Genomic DNA, 17988 nt, shown 5'->3' on the forward strand with positions numbered 1-17988 from the left:
TGAATGAATTTTTAAAACTGTAAAAAGTAATTGCGTTTGCTCGCAAACGAAAAAAACCAACTTCAATTACATCGACAAGTAATACAACTTCGGTAGACGAAAAAATAGTCAAGTAAATACGCGTAAAAGTAGTCGTCAGTCACATCTCGATCAAATTTAAATGGGACCATATGACAACCATCAGCGTTCGAGTAAAACAAGAGATATCAAAATCGGTACTCCCTATGAAAAGTTATCAGTATAATACAAAGTAGGTTGATGAAAAAAATGTTCAAGTTAATACGCATTATTAGCCATAACTCAAAAAGAACTTGAAAATGTCAATTTAATTTAAATAGGACCATGTAACAAGTACTACCTTTCGATAAAAATATCATCGAAATCGGGTCACCCAGTCAAAAGTACTGAGGTAACATACATTAAAAAAAAATACAATTGTATTGCGAACCTCCTCCTTTTTTGGAAGTAGGATCATTAACGCCTCAATACAACTAACTACAACACTAACGCCGAGTTGCACGAAACAAAATTAAAATTTAAGTAGAGATTAAACTAATTTAATCACAAGAATTTCATACAATTCTTCCGATTAAATTAGTTTAATCACTACTTAAATTTTAATTTCTTTTCGTGCAACTCGGCGTGAGACTACGAAAAAATTAGTGTACATTAAGTTATTACCTTGATTTTTATATTTACAAACCTTATAAAATAAATATAATTTATACGGAAATTTCCGTGATTGTAATTTTAACTCCGGTTTTTCGTAACGTTACCGACGGCATGGTCATGGACGAATGTTGAAGACGAAAAGTCGAATAAGTAATAGTTTTAATAGTAACCGTAACAGCTCATAAACACTAGGAAAGTCTATTCGAACGTTTGTTATTGGATAGAATTAGCCTCGCAAGGGCTAACGCCAGTTTTCCTGACCACTAAGCGCATAATCACACAGTAAATAAATGAAAATATTGGTACTAAATCGTGTGATGTAATGTAAAAATAACTCAAATTCATTCTATCATTAACATCGACCTTTTAATTGCCGATAAGGTCACATCTTATGAAAATATCTACTTTATGTTATTGGACATTCCCTAGTAAAATGTCAAGATATCAGTGACTCTAAGATGTTGATAATAAAGTTTAGTAAAATGATGTGACTCTTGACTTAAACTGGTTATAACTAATGACTATGTAATTTAAGCGGGAATATTTTCGTAACTAGGGTTAAAATTATTTCACTAAGATACCTTAAAAAATTTGACGCCTCGTTGGTGCAACGGTTACAGCCATGGATTTTACCTGTTGCGCTGGCGGTTGCGGGTTCCATCCCCGCACATGACTAACATTTGTATTGGCCGTACAGGTGTTTGCCGTGGTCTGGGTGTTTGTGCTGTCCTTGTGTCCTTGTCCTTGTTCCCCCAATCGTGCCTCGGCGTTAAGCCGTCGGTCCCGGTTGTTATCATATACACCTGATAGCGATTGTTACTCATTGTAGTGAATATATCCGCTAACCCGCATTGGAGCAGCGTGGTGGATGAAGCTCTGATCCTTCTCCTAGATGGGGAAAGAGGCCTATACCCAGTAGTGGGATATTACAGTCTGAAGCGTACCTTAAAAAATTTAAAAGTTACATTGACTGAGTTTAAATATTAAAAGCCTATTTGCCTATGTCTATTACATCTTTAATGTCAAAATAATTCTTTAATATAACAAACGCAATATAAAGTAAAAGGGAACACGTAGATAACCAATATTAAAACAGTCCCACTTACAACCACCTACATACGTCGATTCGAAATCGTACAGCAATGTCTGATACGGCGTTGTATTATCATTAAACAAACAAATTACATCTTTTGTTTAAAATACTCTAATATTTATTACCATAAAGTAAAAAAATAATGTGCTATGATGTGATTTTTTCATTAATTGCTATTTTAATCTTCTATTTGATAATTAATAACTAACTACTTTTACGAATTATTGGAATTTTTTCTTATTATATCATAAACATGTGATAAACATGTAATAAATAAATAATATATAAATAAACATATTTTGTTATAATCAAGAAAAAAAACTAGGCCACGTGCCCCTTTAATTAATATTACAATGTCTGTGTTATGTATGATACAACATCACAACATGCAAGGAAAAATGGAAACCAATATATTCCTAGTTATTATTGATAATATTTATTAAATTACAGTGATATCGGTGTGTGAGGAGTAAATATTTTGATATGTTTATGAGTTTGATAAAACTCGAGTTTTACGTGTTTATGCTTAATGTTACTTCATTACTCCGAACACTCTGGAAACAGTTTCGTTGAATTTATGATAATTTATCTTTTATTTTCGAATACTTATTCGTTATCATTTTTTTTAAACCAATGGATTGCCCTTATATACATATATCTCTTTTTACATTATGCAGGCAAAAATACGACAAATTTGTAAAGCTTTTGATATTTTTCGTTACATTTCTAAATCAAGTACAAAAAACCTTAAATATAACATATCGAAACGCAAAAGTATTTTTTTTTATAATATAAAATTAATAAACTATTAATTTATTATCTCAAGTTTCTGGAACTTATTTCTTAACAAATAAAGTTCCAGAAACGTTTTACGTCATAAATAATAATACTGTCTTTTTTTCTTTCTGCATTAAAGTATTTCGTACGTATTGAAGACAAAAGTAAGTGTACCTACTTAATACAATTATTTTAAAGGTCAAGCTGTTAAGAACTTACTACATACTTGACGAAGCAAGTTTTTATCTTCAACTGTGCAAAGTTAATGATGTAAAATAATACCCTTTCTACTTCTAAAAGCATTATATTATGTAAAATGTTAGAATTTCACCTACTTATTGACTGAATACAAGGATTTTTCATCTAATACTTATATCTGTTATTAATATGCATACAACATAACATGTGTTCAAAATGTGTGATAAATGTACGGTTTGACAAGCTTGTTGGCACAGTTTGCAGTTACCCTGCTTTCTGCTCCGGGGATTTCAGGGTTCGATTCCCACTCTGAATCTGGGTGTGGTATCTGTATTTATTTATATCTGTATTATTTATATAATTATATGTTGGTGTTATAAGAGTCTATCAGCGGTGTTATTGCACTTAAGTCCAATATTAACAGGCATATAAAATCACAACTCGCGACTTAGATTAGATTTGTCAAAACTATTTCTATAGAATTTAAATAACGTATTACTTAATATACGAGCACTTCTTTTTATTCAAATTTCGTCAAAACACTATTCTTACAAAATGACTCACTTCAGTTACTTATTTTATTTCGATGCTATTTTTTTTTACTTATCTCTATTGCAACCTATAGCGATAGTAATCTACATTCAGGGAACATTTCCAATATTTACACGTTTCCAAGGACAACCTTGAAAGATACCCTTGAAAGATAGGTAAACAATCTTAGTCATAAGGATCTGTTGGCAATTATAATCTCATGTAACCCTAAAAAATATAATAAACTTGCTACTTACTTTTTAAATAATAAATTTTAATAGAATTTTTATATAAATCTGATCGAGAACATTTTAATAGAATCAACATATTTTGTCAAATAATAAATAAACTTAAGATTAACAAAAAATATTTTTACTGTTTTACAATATCTTAACACTTTTTTTTTTGTTACAGATACCTAGCCAAAAATGTCTTCCAATGCCACCAGCAAATAGCAAAAGTATGAAGAAGCAGATTATAAAATCGCAGATAGTCATATAACTGTGCTCATGGTCTAATACCAGAGATCATGCAAGATACAGTAATGTTCTTAATTCGTCGTTATTCTTCCGCAAAGTCGCTTCCTTCTTTCTGATATATTTAAAGAAAAGCGCTCGAATACCAAGTGCCTCTATTTGATATAACCAATAAAACAGTCCATATTTTAGGAATCTATTACTATCATATCTAGCGAATACCTTGTTAACTGCCTTAAATATATACAAGTAGTGGGAAGTTTAAGTATACGGCAGTATTAAAGTGCTAAGCAAAGATGTCGCACGGGGGTGTGAAGAGCGCAAAGAATGGTAACAGTACGCAACTCGTCGAGACGTCGAGGGAGGGTTCAGAGAGCCTGCCACCCCCGCCAGACGGAGGGTGGGGCTGGATGATAGTCTTCGCATCCTTTATGATTCATGTAGTCAGTAAGTAATTTAAAGTTTATATTAGAAATAATAGAATAAGCGTTACAGTTATTTCATACAAACAGTTGTTTTATACTTCTTACTTCTCTTAAATATTATGAAAGAACCTAAAAGAAAATAATAAAACTTTATCTCCAGGGGCTTTTTGTGAGATGACTGATAAGTAATTGATAAATAAAGTTGATGAAAATTTTAGTTTCCTAGTTACGTAACTGACAGTCTCGTTTACAAAGCTTCTTTATTATTTTGAGAGATTTTAGACGGCTATTTCAAAAATTACAGGGAAAAGTTAAAATAAGGAAAAGATTCATAAGGCAAAGTTTGCCAAAAACTTAAACTGTGTTATTAATACTTTTATGAAAAAGATATTTCCTTGCCGCAGGTTAATGTAAACGTAGTCTCTCTTATTTATTAAAAAAAGTACATTCTATCTTCAACTGTCGCGCTTAACATTTTTAGATGGGATAAAGATAGGATATATATACAAAAATAATTGCGAAATAAAGCAATTTAATAAAATACATTTTTTTTTTAGGAAATCTGCTATAGGCACTTTCCAATATCATGAAATTTCGGTTAATTTGAAAGCATTCATTTTGTCAATTTAATAAATTAGAACCTAAACATGTAGCATTGTAGAGAACTTGTGACTCGAAGCATGAAGAATAACAAATTAACGCTATTTAAATAAATTACGATAAACCGCAAGACTTGACTATATATTTGTCTTATAATGACTCAATATATTTGTGACTCATTATCAATATACATTTTATTATTTCCCTCACAAATATATACGTACGAGTTGTTACATTAAAAGATATGCTGACTTACAATATTATGTACTAAAAAGATTGTTTTTCTTCCAATTATTTCACATACTTTTCTTGGCATAATTATCATTCTCAATGCACTTATCAGTATCGGCTCAATTTTATTTATGCTTTAATAAATTAATTAAGCTTTGTTTACGATAGATAACCTCGTCCTTCGTCAAATAACTATTATCAAATAAAAAAATATTCTATACAGAACAAATAATATTATTTTAGTTAAATATTCAATAAATACCATATCAAAGCCATTAATAATTATAAAATAAAACATATGACATTGTTTGACCTATATTAATAGGTTAGTTTTCCGTAATGTAAAATTAAACTAACATAAAACAAAGTCATTGAGTATACTACCCCCTCTCTTCCCGTGGGTGTCGTAAGAGGTGACTGAGGGATAACACAGTTCCACTATCACCTTGGAACTTAAAAAGCTGACCGATGGCGAGATAACCATCCAATTGCTGGCTTTGAAATATACAGACCGAAGACGGGCAGCAACATCTTCGGCGCTACAAAGCCAGCCCTGCAGTCACCAACCCATCTGCCCAGTATGGTGACTATGAGCAAAACACATAAGGTCACGCCATTTTTGGCGCGAACTTGTGGAGGCCTATGTCCAGGAGTAGGCTGCGATAGGCTTTTGTGATGATGATGGTGAAAACAAAGTCAAGAGACTTTAATTTTAACGTCAAATGCTACCACAATTTTATTGATAAATCCGAGCAAAAAATCTTTATCTTTTAAATAAGTATATGTACATATATAAATTTGGTTTTCCATAACATGACGTCTTGACATCTATCGACTTTATCTATACCTTGTCCAACCGTTTATATTTTGTTTTTGACAGCTCACGGCTATAAATTACAGATTTTTTTTTCGGAATAATAATGTACTATAAAATTCTACAGTAATGTCATACCGATGGCTCCTAAGTATACTGAGTCAACTAACAACTTTTGATAATATATAATATAAAACGTTAAGTGTACCTAATTGAAATTTAACTATCCAGAGTGAAAATTGATGCCCCGTCTGATTTTGCGAGTTAAGCGGTTTAAGATAGAAATAAACGCGCTGTGTCATCCGCAGTTTAATTGATATTTCTCAGTTTAGTTCATCTTTATGGTTAAATAGTCAACTGGTTTGAATTATTGCGTGTTTCGCAGTTATATTTTTCAATAAAAAATTACCTTTATATAATGAAACTGGCTTTCACCATTTGGTACTAGTAGACTTTTGAAACTTACACATAAATAACATTAAAAAGTACGCTTAAGAGCAAATTATGGTCTTATCAACGGGTTTATGAAATAGTTTTTAAAATAAAAATATTTAGTTAAATACTTTAATTCACTAAGGTGACAAACAAGCTATCGGTCCGTCTGATTGAGATTTGTTATCTTACCGGCTCTCGGATCTTCGGCAGAGATAACCGCCTGTAATATCAAACAATCACTTGCTGACCGTAGTAGTCGGATCTGGATTCTCTATGCCATTTAAATTAATCATTTTCAGTTAACATATTCGACGTGACTTATTTCTTCTGGCGCAACCTCTATAAATGTTGTTGCTATTTATTTAAATCTTTATTAGATGGCTAGTTAAAGTATTTGTTAAAAAATTATTTATATTTTTAAACAAAGTTTACGTTAACATCACAATATGCATATGAGTGCGAGTCTTCCCAGCAATCGTGTTAGAAGAATATAATGTTAATTAACCACAAGAAAATAATTGTACAGACAAAAATAAAACTATATATTTAATTTGCTTATATTTGCAGATAGCAATACTGCGCAAAGCAACGCGCCATATCGCGGGATAGAGACGAGGTCAGCTCTTATACGTATATCAATCGCTGACACACATTAACCCTGAGAACATAATTATTCCAATAAAAAAAATAAGAAACATAGATTAGGCATACAAAATATGTAACAGATTCTTATGAGAAGTGTCTTCCGGTTTATTTTTAAAAATCTTTAAAAATCATACTTCTAGTAGTAATACTTCTTTACGCACGCTTGACTTGGGGAGTAAGCTGGTGAATGCGTGACGAGAGCGTTACAAAAAGTGTAATCGGGAGAGGCTAACGGAGCATTGAGAGAGGTTCTTTTTCTCTTTCTCTCATAACTGGTTACGTTTCGTACATCTAAGACACAGTGCAGGTCTATTGTGTAGAAGTTTTACTTCAGTCGTGTGGTCTATGCCACACTCGTTTTTTTTTTAAATATTAATCTTATTTGAACTATGACAAAATCGTAGACTATTATTTAAATAAATTAACATATAAAAAATTTAAAAAGAAGTATAAACATAAACTGAAGAGTATCACATAATTCACCGCAGCAACATGGTGCCACTAAAAATATAAACAGAGTTGGTTATATGGTTGAACTCATTCTTTGGCCTTTTGCGGTATTATCAAGCAACTTTTCAAAAAGAGAACAAGGCTCCGACCTCCCAAAATCTTGTGTATTATTTCCACATCAAGAAGTATAAATTAAAATGTCTCTGCGTAGTCTTTATATTTATTCCACATATGCGACTATGCGAATAGGGTCTAACAATTTTCTTTCTGCATACTGTACACAGTTGACACATCTAACGAAAAGTAAAGTACCATATTAAAATACTATTAAAAATATGCAATTAAAGCTTAGAAAACATATACACATATAAACAAAAGAAAACAAAATATGAATAAAATCGAATCTATCTACGAGTAGATGAAGAGGAGCGTATTAAAACTAAACTTAATTACTTAAATTTGAATTTTAACCATACGGACCGGATAATTTACGAAAAACAGTATTTCGTATCATTATCTTAATAATTGTGTTTGCAAGGAAATGAAAAAAAAAAAAAAAAATACAGTCGAATTGAGAACCTCCTCCTTTTTTGGAAGTCGGTTAAAAAACCGACTTCAATTATAGCGACAAATAATATAACGTAGGTAGACGAAAAAATAGTCAAGTAAATACGCATAATCAAAGATTACTCCAAAAGTTGTAATCAGATCTCGATGAAATTTAGATGTGGCCACATGATAAACATTAGCTTTCGAATAACTTAAAAATCATCAAAATCAGCTCACCCAGTAAAAAGTTATGCGGATTTTCGAGAGTTTCCCTCGATTTCTCTGGGATCCCATTATCAGATCCTGGTTTCCTTATCATAGTACCGCACCAGGGATATCCCCTTTCCAACAAAAAAATATATTTCAAAATCGGTTCATAAACGACGAAGTTATCCCTATATACAGTCGAATTGAGTAACCTCCTCCTTTTTTAAGTCGGTTAAAAACAAAAAAGCATCGCTTGTAGTGTGTAGCTGAGCGATTGCAACATTATCAATATATTGCATAATGTGTCATTCATAATTATTGAACTCGATAGGAGATATATTTAAAATTTTGTTAAACAAATTATTATCTATTATGTAAATATTGCTGTATTTATATTTCGACATGTAAAACTGATACACTTTACACAAAACATCCACACAAATACTATTTAATGCCCACAGATACACATTAAATAATGAGAGTAACCAGTGTAACTTAAAATTTGTTGTTGAGTTAATACATCTTTCACCTTAATACCGGCGGTCACGGAATAGATTCCTGCTCGGCGTGGATATTTGTTTTTGTATTAATATTTATTTTAGGTCTTAAATTCTGTTCATGTCCATCTCCCCATCGTGTCTTGGAGATCACGTAAACTAGTCGGTCCCGGTTACTAATAGTAGAGAAAGAGGCTTTGCCCATCAATGGGATGTTCATGATGACGATGAATGAAACAAACAATCAAACAACATCCTCTGGAGCTATAAGTGTAATGGCTTTTTCCGTTAATTATTTATTTTAACTCTAATGAGAATAGAGTTGTTTTTATTTTATCATTTTTATAGTCTTATAAGTACATTTTTTAATCAACGTCCATGAAGACGCTAATCAATACTCGTAGTTGGTAATAAATACGTATTCAAAAACACAAACAGAAAAATAATAGCAATTCCATTTGGTTAAGCGATGAATGATTTATTAAGGAAATTCTCTTGCAACGGAAATAGCAGTGATTAGCGTAAATAATAATAACTGTTCTACCAAATGCTTGTTATGAAGGCATCATTAACTAGCACACTTCTCTGAAGTAATATTATTCGACATCTTTGTTCTTTACACAATTTTTATAATACTCTATATTGTAAATGTTAAAACTGACTTCCATTAAATTGTAGATTGCATTGCAGTCTGGCCTATAAAATAGTATTAATCATCATAACAAAGGTCGGATCCATAAGTCTGTCATATAAGAACCGACTTACTGTAACTATATTCGTTATTAATTAGTGTAGTTTATTTCAATTCTCTAAACTCCAAAAATAAAACATAAATAAAAAGATCTAGTTTTTATTTATTTTTTCATTTGCAATGAAATGTGTATTAATATAAAAAATTGTATACAAAAATAAAAAAATAATAATTATCACCATAGTATGGCCAAAAGATATAACCGAAGTTCGCTACTTGTATATAAATATCACGTACTCTACTTGTCCACATTTTTTGTCTATTTAGATAAATTCCTCGGTTATTGTCTTTTCATTTCTGATAGTTGTATACCATCGTATATATCACGTGTCGAGAGTATTTGTCTCATTATCAGAATGTCAATAAATAAATTGTCGTTTCAAATACACACTCTAGAGTTCAACGATACTTATACAAATATATTTATAGAATCCTCATATAATACAATGATCACTCAAATATTTATCGAACACAGAAACCTCGTTTGTTCGATATATCAATTAAATTAACATTGATACATGTGACTCTCGTTTTTGGTAATATTTAACAATGCGTATTGCCGTGCATATAAATATAGGTATTAAAAGTTAATAAGATGTTAACTAATTGTTTCAAATCTTATTTCGTACTATTTGTTTAATCCTATCCAACTAACATGCCAGCTATTTTTTAACCGACTTCCAAAAAAAGAGGAAGTTCTCAATTCGATTGTATTTTTTTATGTTACAAATTACAAAATACATTATGTTTACAATTTAGGTTTTTTAACCGACTGGAAAAAAGAAGGAGATTCTTAATGCGACTATTTTTATTATGTGTATTACCTCAGAACTTTTGACAGAGTGAACCGATTTCGATAAAAAAAAATTTAATCGAAAGGTGGTACGTGTCATCTGGTCCTATTTAAATTTATTTGAGATTTAACAACTACTTTTTGAGTTATATCTAATAATGCGTTTTTACTTGACTATTTTTTCGTCTACATACGTTGTACTTGTCGATGTAATTGAAGTCGGTTTTTTTTTTCGTTTGCGAGCAAACACAATTAACTTCATTGCACATATAGGCATTAAAAATAAAATATGTTTAGGTGTAAATGTTTTTTAGAGGCCTTTCTTTCAAAACAACCTAGGCTCATCTGACAAGTATAAACGGCTGAGGATATAACCTAACAATATATATATTCACAACAGTATTCAAATAGCCATAAGCGATAGACTTCTTGGTGATCAATACTAAAGGTATATTATTGCAAAAGCCAGTAAGGCAAGGGTGCCGCATGTGTAGTGTAAACGTGAAAGTTGATACGAGATAGCAATAAAGTTTTATTATGAGGAATTACTCTAGTTTCGAATGTAACAAATAATAATTTTACTGTCCCGTAAATTTTAAGTTTTATTTAATTTAAATAATTTTTCTTTTTCTTCATTAGGATTAGTGGTAAGGGTAAAATTATCTTTTGATAAATAATAATCAATCACTAACAATAGACATAAAAAATATTAAACGATTAAGTATATTGTTATTTACTATGTTACTTATTAATACTTACTTACTTAATAAGTATTTATTGTGTTACTTAAGTATTTAAATACCCGAGCATTAACCAAAAAACTATTTATAAATACGCCTAAGAAGATGTAACTAGAAACGTACACAAAAATACCACCTAAAAATGTGAACTTATACTTATCTAAAGGCCAAAACCTCTCTTAATCTGTACTAATACTGAACCCGTAATCTTTGTTTTGCCATAGATGTTATTAACCCCCTTAACCCCCGCCCCCCATTTCCTTAGGGGTTCCGCTGGCGGGATAACACTCCAACGGCTGGCGGCGTCTTCGATGCGACAAAGCCAGCCTTGCGGTCACCAACCCACACAGTAATGGTTTAAAAATATTAATTACATTTTTTCCTGAAATTAACACGCATGAAACCGCGACACACAGCTAGTATATTATAATAGCAAATACCTACACTATACTAAATAACAGAAAATATGATCTTTCACTTGATCTGAATTTTATACGAACTCTTTTACTATTACACGTTAGACAGCATTTTTTGTAATCAATTTAATTAGGCAATAATTATTTTTTACTTTGTATGAAAAAGTAAGGATATGGATATGTATAATTTAACACGTGACATTTAGTTTTTGTTTTTTTCTCGCAAATTTTATGTTACATATATTGTTTATATGCTTCTGGTTGTACATTAAAGTATATTTGTATTGTATTGTAATGACAGTATAAAGAGTAATGTATCATTATTACATAATTCATTAAATCGTTAGTTATAATTTTTTTATATCAATATAGACTGTAGACAGAAACAGATAAAATGAGTATTTCAAAAAGACGATGTAATTATGATATAAACAGATAAAATTAGTATTTCAAAATATTACCTTGCTGATAGATATGAAGTAAGCCTTTAGAAATTGTGTTACTGGGCCATAATTCCCATCCTCTGTAATAAACCTAATTACTTTTCTGCATTCTGGATAAATATGTAATCTAGTAAAATTTTATTCTTGAACACGACGTGTCTTGATTTAATTACTTTGGTTAAGTACGTAATGATTATTTTAATGAAACATACGCAAGTATAAGAGAGATGAGAGATGCATTGTTGCGATTGTCATGATAATCGGTTGTTGCGTTTGCGGTCGCAAGTTCAAGCCTTATATGGGCTCTCTAGTATTCTGTTGACAATGACAATATTACTAAGGCTGAAGATCGTGAACAAGTATTTTACTAAACATTTTATTAAATATTTATATTGAAACAAATATTTATTTCATACCTCTGTATTTCCCTTTGTGGGTTGTTTGTTCCGTCGTACCTTAGAGAGAACATAAACCTATCCCGACTTTAACGAAAAAATCTATATCATTACTCATTGAAGTTAAATAATTACGTATTTATTGCTATAAAAATATGTATAGTAAAAAGGGTAAATAATACATGTACATGTATGGTTGATGACTTATCTCTAAAAGAGATCTCTTCCAGTCAACTAATAGTCACGAGAGAGTAGGTACCTATCGTATAGAAGTTTTTCTCCCACCTACAGTGGGAAAACGTGATTTTGAGCTCCAACTTTTTTTTGTCTATAGAAGAATGAAAGAAACCAAGGTCCAAACCAAAGAAGGTCCAGCCCTTCTACCTACTAACCAAACCTACTAGATTAAGCTTTTCTTCCAAAGTATATTTCGCTATTGTCCGATCAATGGGGACAGTTTCTGGAAAAGACATATCTTTACTATCGTTTGTTAAAGCAATTTCCGTCTTCCGGGGGAATTGTCTGATAGTAGGTATTGTTATTGTTTATTTTTATTTATTTACTCTTTATTGTACACCACAATATGCAAATACTAAATAATAATAATACAGACAACTTAAGAATGTGTAGTACAAGAGGCGGTCTTATGGCTAGTTAGCCATTTCTTCCAGACAACCTGAAATAGGATTGAGTATTATTATTTATTTGAAGATCGGGTAGGTGGTGCAGTTATATTATAATAAACTTAGATACAAATATCTACACATTGATACTTACAAACAATACATAATTATATACATTAGAATAATATAATATAATATAATAAACTTATAAATATAACAACAGTATCTCATAGCATTTACAAACTATTTATGTTGGTGTACTAAACGTAGCATCTACTACATTTTGATATTCCAATAATGGCGTGTAAGTAATGTAACTTATCATGAGGGATATGTAAAGCCGAGGCTGCCTATGATGTAGTATGAATACATTTATTAAAATCAAAGGTCAAGTCAACCACGGATCCAATTAGGAGTTCTCGAAAGAAACGCTCGTTACAACTAACCAGAGCGAAGTTCACAATCCAATGACATAAATGATTGTATGACAATAAGCAATTTAAGATATACGGACATTTAATACGAGCGGATATTTAAATAATAATCACATCGACCTGGTATGTCCTAAATGTCTAATTTATAAATCGTTGCATGGTAACCACACTTCAAACGTATTAGGTATATTTAAATAAAAAATTGTTTCTACCGTTATTTTACTTGGTAGTTCTCTATTGCGTCATGCTTATTTTATAACCTCTAACAATACATTGTAATTTCAAACTATTGTCTTTACAATACCTACCTAAGATATTGAATTTTTAATATTATTATTCTCAAACATATATTTCACGTTTGAAATGCATGCTATTTCATATTATTATTACATTTGTATTTACTGAAGTGTTTTATTTATTTAAGGACTCTTATTTAGCAATCTGATCCGAAAAATCATTTTTGTATAAAACAGTGTAACCTTAGGAGGAGTAGCCGTAAATCTTATAATAAAACAATGTTAAAACTATAGTAACGACGTATAATGCAATTAAAAACTGGAACTATTTACTTCTTCAGTTCTACATATACTTCTTCAGTTCTACATATACGTATATTTACATAACTATTGTGTTTTTAATATTTTTACGTCTTAGGTAATACCGTGTCATGACACTTCGTATCGTTCTTTATCTAAAGGTTGACTGAAAGAGATTGCTCTTTTAGATCGCCCTTTTTAATTTTTTTAAATATTTATTTGTTAATTTTGTATAATTTGTATAAAGTATTTCTTTTTATTTGGTAGCGCACTACCTTCTGTTTAAAAAAATGTGTTTTATACCTACATTTTATTAAAGATCAATTGGACGCAGTTGTTACAGTAATTGACTATTGTGTTGAAAACTAAGTCCGCTAGAATAATGGAAAATACATTTGAATTAGTTATATAATTTTGTTTTGTTGTTCAGACGACCGACAAGGTATTGTTATCTACCGGGGGCCTTAAGTGTAAGTCATTTATTCCTTTATCTTATACTATTAAACGAGCAATTCTTGTATATATATATATATATATAGAATCTGGATCTCGGAAACGGCTCCAACGATTTTCGTAAAATTTAGTATATAGGGGGTTTCGGGGGAGATAAATCTATCTAGCTAGGATTCATTTTCAGAAAATGTCGTTTTATCCCTGTTTTTAGGGAGTGAAAAAAATATCGTTAGAATGCGAAAGTAAATTTCGCATTTGTCAAGTTAGTTGCAATAGCTCGGTGGGAAATCGGTCGGTCGGGACCAACCGAGAAGATCATGGTTCAAATCCCCATGTCCCTGGTCAATTATTTTTTCTTTTTCTTTTTCTAATTGCACTGGTTATTTTTTATTTAAATAGGCTGTTCCTACTTTTTTATTTATTATGTCGGTAAAATCGAAAAATATTATTCATATTTTACCATTATTATTTTTTAATTATTTTTTATTTCTGATTTTTTATGTTTATTTAAATTTTTTATTATTGTCGGTAAAAAAATATTATTTTATAAATATATAATTCGTATTTAAATGTGATTTTCAGAAAAAAACACGATTTGTTGGAGCGCCTGTCAATTTTTGAGACGCAATTATTCTCAATCTTGTAATTGTGTTTGACACGCGTTGGGGCAACGGTTACGCCATGGATTGTACCTGTTGCGTTGGCGGTTGCGGGTTCGATCCCAGCACGTGATAAACATTTGTATTGGCCATACAGGTGTTTGCCGTGGTCTGGGTGTTTGTGCAGTCCTTGTGGGTCTCCCCACCGTGCCTCGGAGAGCAAGCCGTCGGTCCCGGTTGTTATCATGTACACCTGATAGCGATCGTTACTCGCTTAATATCCGCCAACCCGCATTGGAGCAGCGTGGTGGATTAAGCTCTGATCCTTCTCCTAGATGGAGAAAGAGGCCTATGCCCAGTAGTGGGATATTACAGACTGAAGCGTTGTAATTGTGTATTTTGTATCAATTTTTAATTTATCGTTATTTTTTATTTTTATTTTGCGTTAATTCATTATTAATAATTGTGTTTGCAGGCAAACGAAAAAAAAAAATCGACTTCAATTACATCGACAAGTAATACAATATAGGTACACGAAAAAATAGTCAAGAAATACGCATTATCAAAGATTACTCAAAAAGTTGTAATCAGATCTCGATGAAATATGACCACATGATAAACATCGGCATTCGATTAAGTTAAAAATCATCAAAATCAGTACACCCAGTAGTATGTTAAGTATTATGTAGTTAATGTAAAGTTATGCGGATTTTCGAGAGTTTCCCTCGATTTCTCTAGGATCCCATCATCAGATCCTGGTTTCCTTATCATGCTACCACACCAGGGATATCTCCTTTCCACCCAAAAAGAATTATCAAAATCTTTTCATAAACGACGAAGTTATCCCCGAACATAAATTAAAATATATATATACTAGCGACCCGCTCCGGCTTCGCATGGGTATAAAATATAATTATAGCCTATGTCATTCACTGAAAAATGATTAAAATCGATCCAGTAGTTTTGATTTATTCATTATTGCCCGTGGCACGCGTTAACTTTAGAGTAAAAGCCGGCCGGAACTGTCGCAAACGCTACGTATCGCAATTTTTAAATCTATAATATCTTTAAAAAATATTCATTTAAATCATATGCTGTAAAGGGCTATATTAAATCAACAATGTATTTAAGGTATTTAATTAGATAAGGATTAATGCTGTATTGGTTAAAATCGCTTTGAAAATTAGCCATTATTTATCGTAAAAAGTAAATGACAAAAAAATGTTATTGTGGGATATCCATAAGAGATAGACATATACTATAGCGGAGTTTTCTGTAGAACTTTTCAATGTGTATAATACTTAGTACATTATTTTGATAAATCTCGTAGGGTTCAGGCTGCGTTTGCAATGTAAGCGAAAAAAATGTAATTATTTACGACATCACATTAGAAACCTCAAAAATAACAGTATTTCTCCACTATTTAATGGATGTTATTATACATATAAACCTTCCTCTTCAATCACTGTATCTACTAAAAAACCTCATCAAAATCCCATTGCGTAAGTTTAAAGATTTAAGCATATGTAGGGACATAGGAACAGAGAAAGCGACTTTGTTTTATACTATGTAGTGATAGTGATATATATATATCGCACCTTCGGTGCAACAAAGTCAAAACAGCTCATTTCTTAATTTTACAGGAGAGGATTTTCAATTTTTTTTTTTTCGCTTTTACTTCCTCATTTCTGGATTACTATTTATAGTAGGTTTGAAATCTTTATAAATTAATAGTTTACTTTCTTTGCTATAGTTTAAAAATCTTATATTAAATTATCAAAAAGTCCTAATAAAAGACATAACAAAAAAAGTGTCCTGAATTGTGACTTTGTTGCACCGAAGTTGCGATATGTATGTATTGAGTTTCCTTCAGCCGAATTGAGTAACCTCCTCCTTTTTTGAAGTCGGTTAAAAAAGACTTCATCCAAACCGGCAGCGAATCATTTTAACTCTCTTTTCTACTACTAATCCTTCACGATTTACTAAAAATACCGAGCTGGGCTCGGTCGCCCAGGTACTTTATCTTATAATAAGTAATATACTATCCAAATTTTTGTATATATCTTAGTTTTTAAGAAGCCGTTTTATTTTCAAATATATGAAACTAAACAAACTTCTTTTTAAGTAGTAGATATTAAATCTATCTATATAAATAAAAACGAACGTTGCTAATCGCATAACTCGAGAACGGCTCGACCAATTCGGATAACTTATTTTTTTGTATGTTCCTTAAAGGCCCACGGAAGGGGTTAATACTTAAAAGAAATTATTATTATTATTTTTTTTTTTTTTTTAATGTTTTACTATTGAGTTTTGTTTACGATATTTTAAAGTAACAGGACGAAGTCTGTCCGGGCAGCTAATTATTTAACAAATAGCAGGATTCCCGACAATTGAAATTATATTACAGCTGTTTCGTTGACAACAGTTAGTTTCTTATGTAAGCCGTGTTCTTTGATGAACCGGGTCAGAGTATCGTCACTTCCCTCCAGGATAATGCGATAATAAAGTCTATCAGCGCAGATTAAGCCGCTCAGCCTCTTTACGCCATTTAAACCCGTAATTTCTTGAAGAAATTGGACGGACGATCTCGCTAGTTATAATCCCAATTAATTCATCACACGCAATGTGCTAAACTTAAAAACGCCATCATCTCTGCAAAAAAAATGTTCCTTTTATATATTATTAAACAAATCTTGCTCTGACAATAACGGACTCAAAAAAAAAAACAATTTTCGTGCAGTCATTCGGAAAGTATGCTCGTACATACATTTCGACGTATCAATTTTATTACAAGCAACAAGTTTCAATTTTATTTAAGCAACAAGGAGTGTTCGAATAAATACAAATATCCGGAATATGTGTTACGTGTCAGTACCTAAACCTAAAGTGCTCAAGAGAATTCAACTATTTATTCAACCTTTTCGGGGCCTCGAATAAATTAATGAGTACCCGGAATATATTACTCGAATCATCCACCAACTGAGATTGGAATGTATATAAATTAATAGTGTAATATGGCTATAAATTGGCATTTTTTTTATAAAAATAATTCCCTGGTTTGAATGACAATACACATATATTGAATAAAAAACGAAAAAATATTTTAGATTAACGCCATTTTAAATCATTTAATAAAATAAAATAAAAAGTCGAAATAAATGACGTAGCATTGATCTCACTTTCTCACCTCATTCATTACTAT

General features: G+C 31.1%; 1 protein-coding gene across 1 annotated transcript in view; it reads left to right on the forward strand.

The window, feature by feature from the left end:
- Window positions 1–17988, forward strand: part of LOC123669566 (monocarboxylate transporter 13) — a 53100-nt gene that overhangs the window by 16073 nt on the left and 19039 nt on the right. The window contains exon 2 of the mRNA XM_045603166.1: window positions 3686–4194. Coding sequence (XP_045459122.1) covers window positions 4044–4194 — 151 coding nt within the window. The 5' untranslated portion in view covers window positions 3686–4043. The remainder of the gene's footprint in view (window positions 1–3685; window positions 4195–17988) is intronic.

This window comes from Melitaea cinxia, chromosome 3, assembly GCF_905220565.1.
Source record: "Melitaea cinxia chromosome 3, ilMelCinx1.1, whole genome shotgun sequence".
Classification (NCBI taxonomy): Eukaryota; Metazoa; Arthropoda; class Insecta; order Lepidoptera; family Nymphalidae; genus Melitaea; species Melitaea cinxia.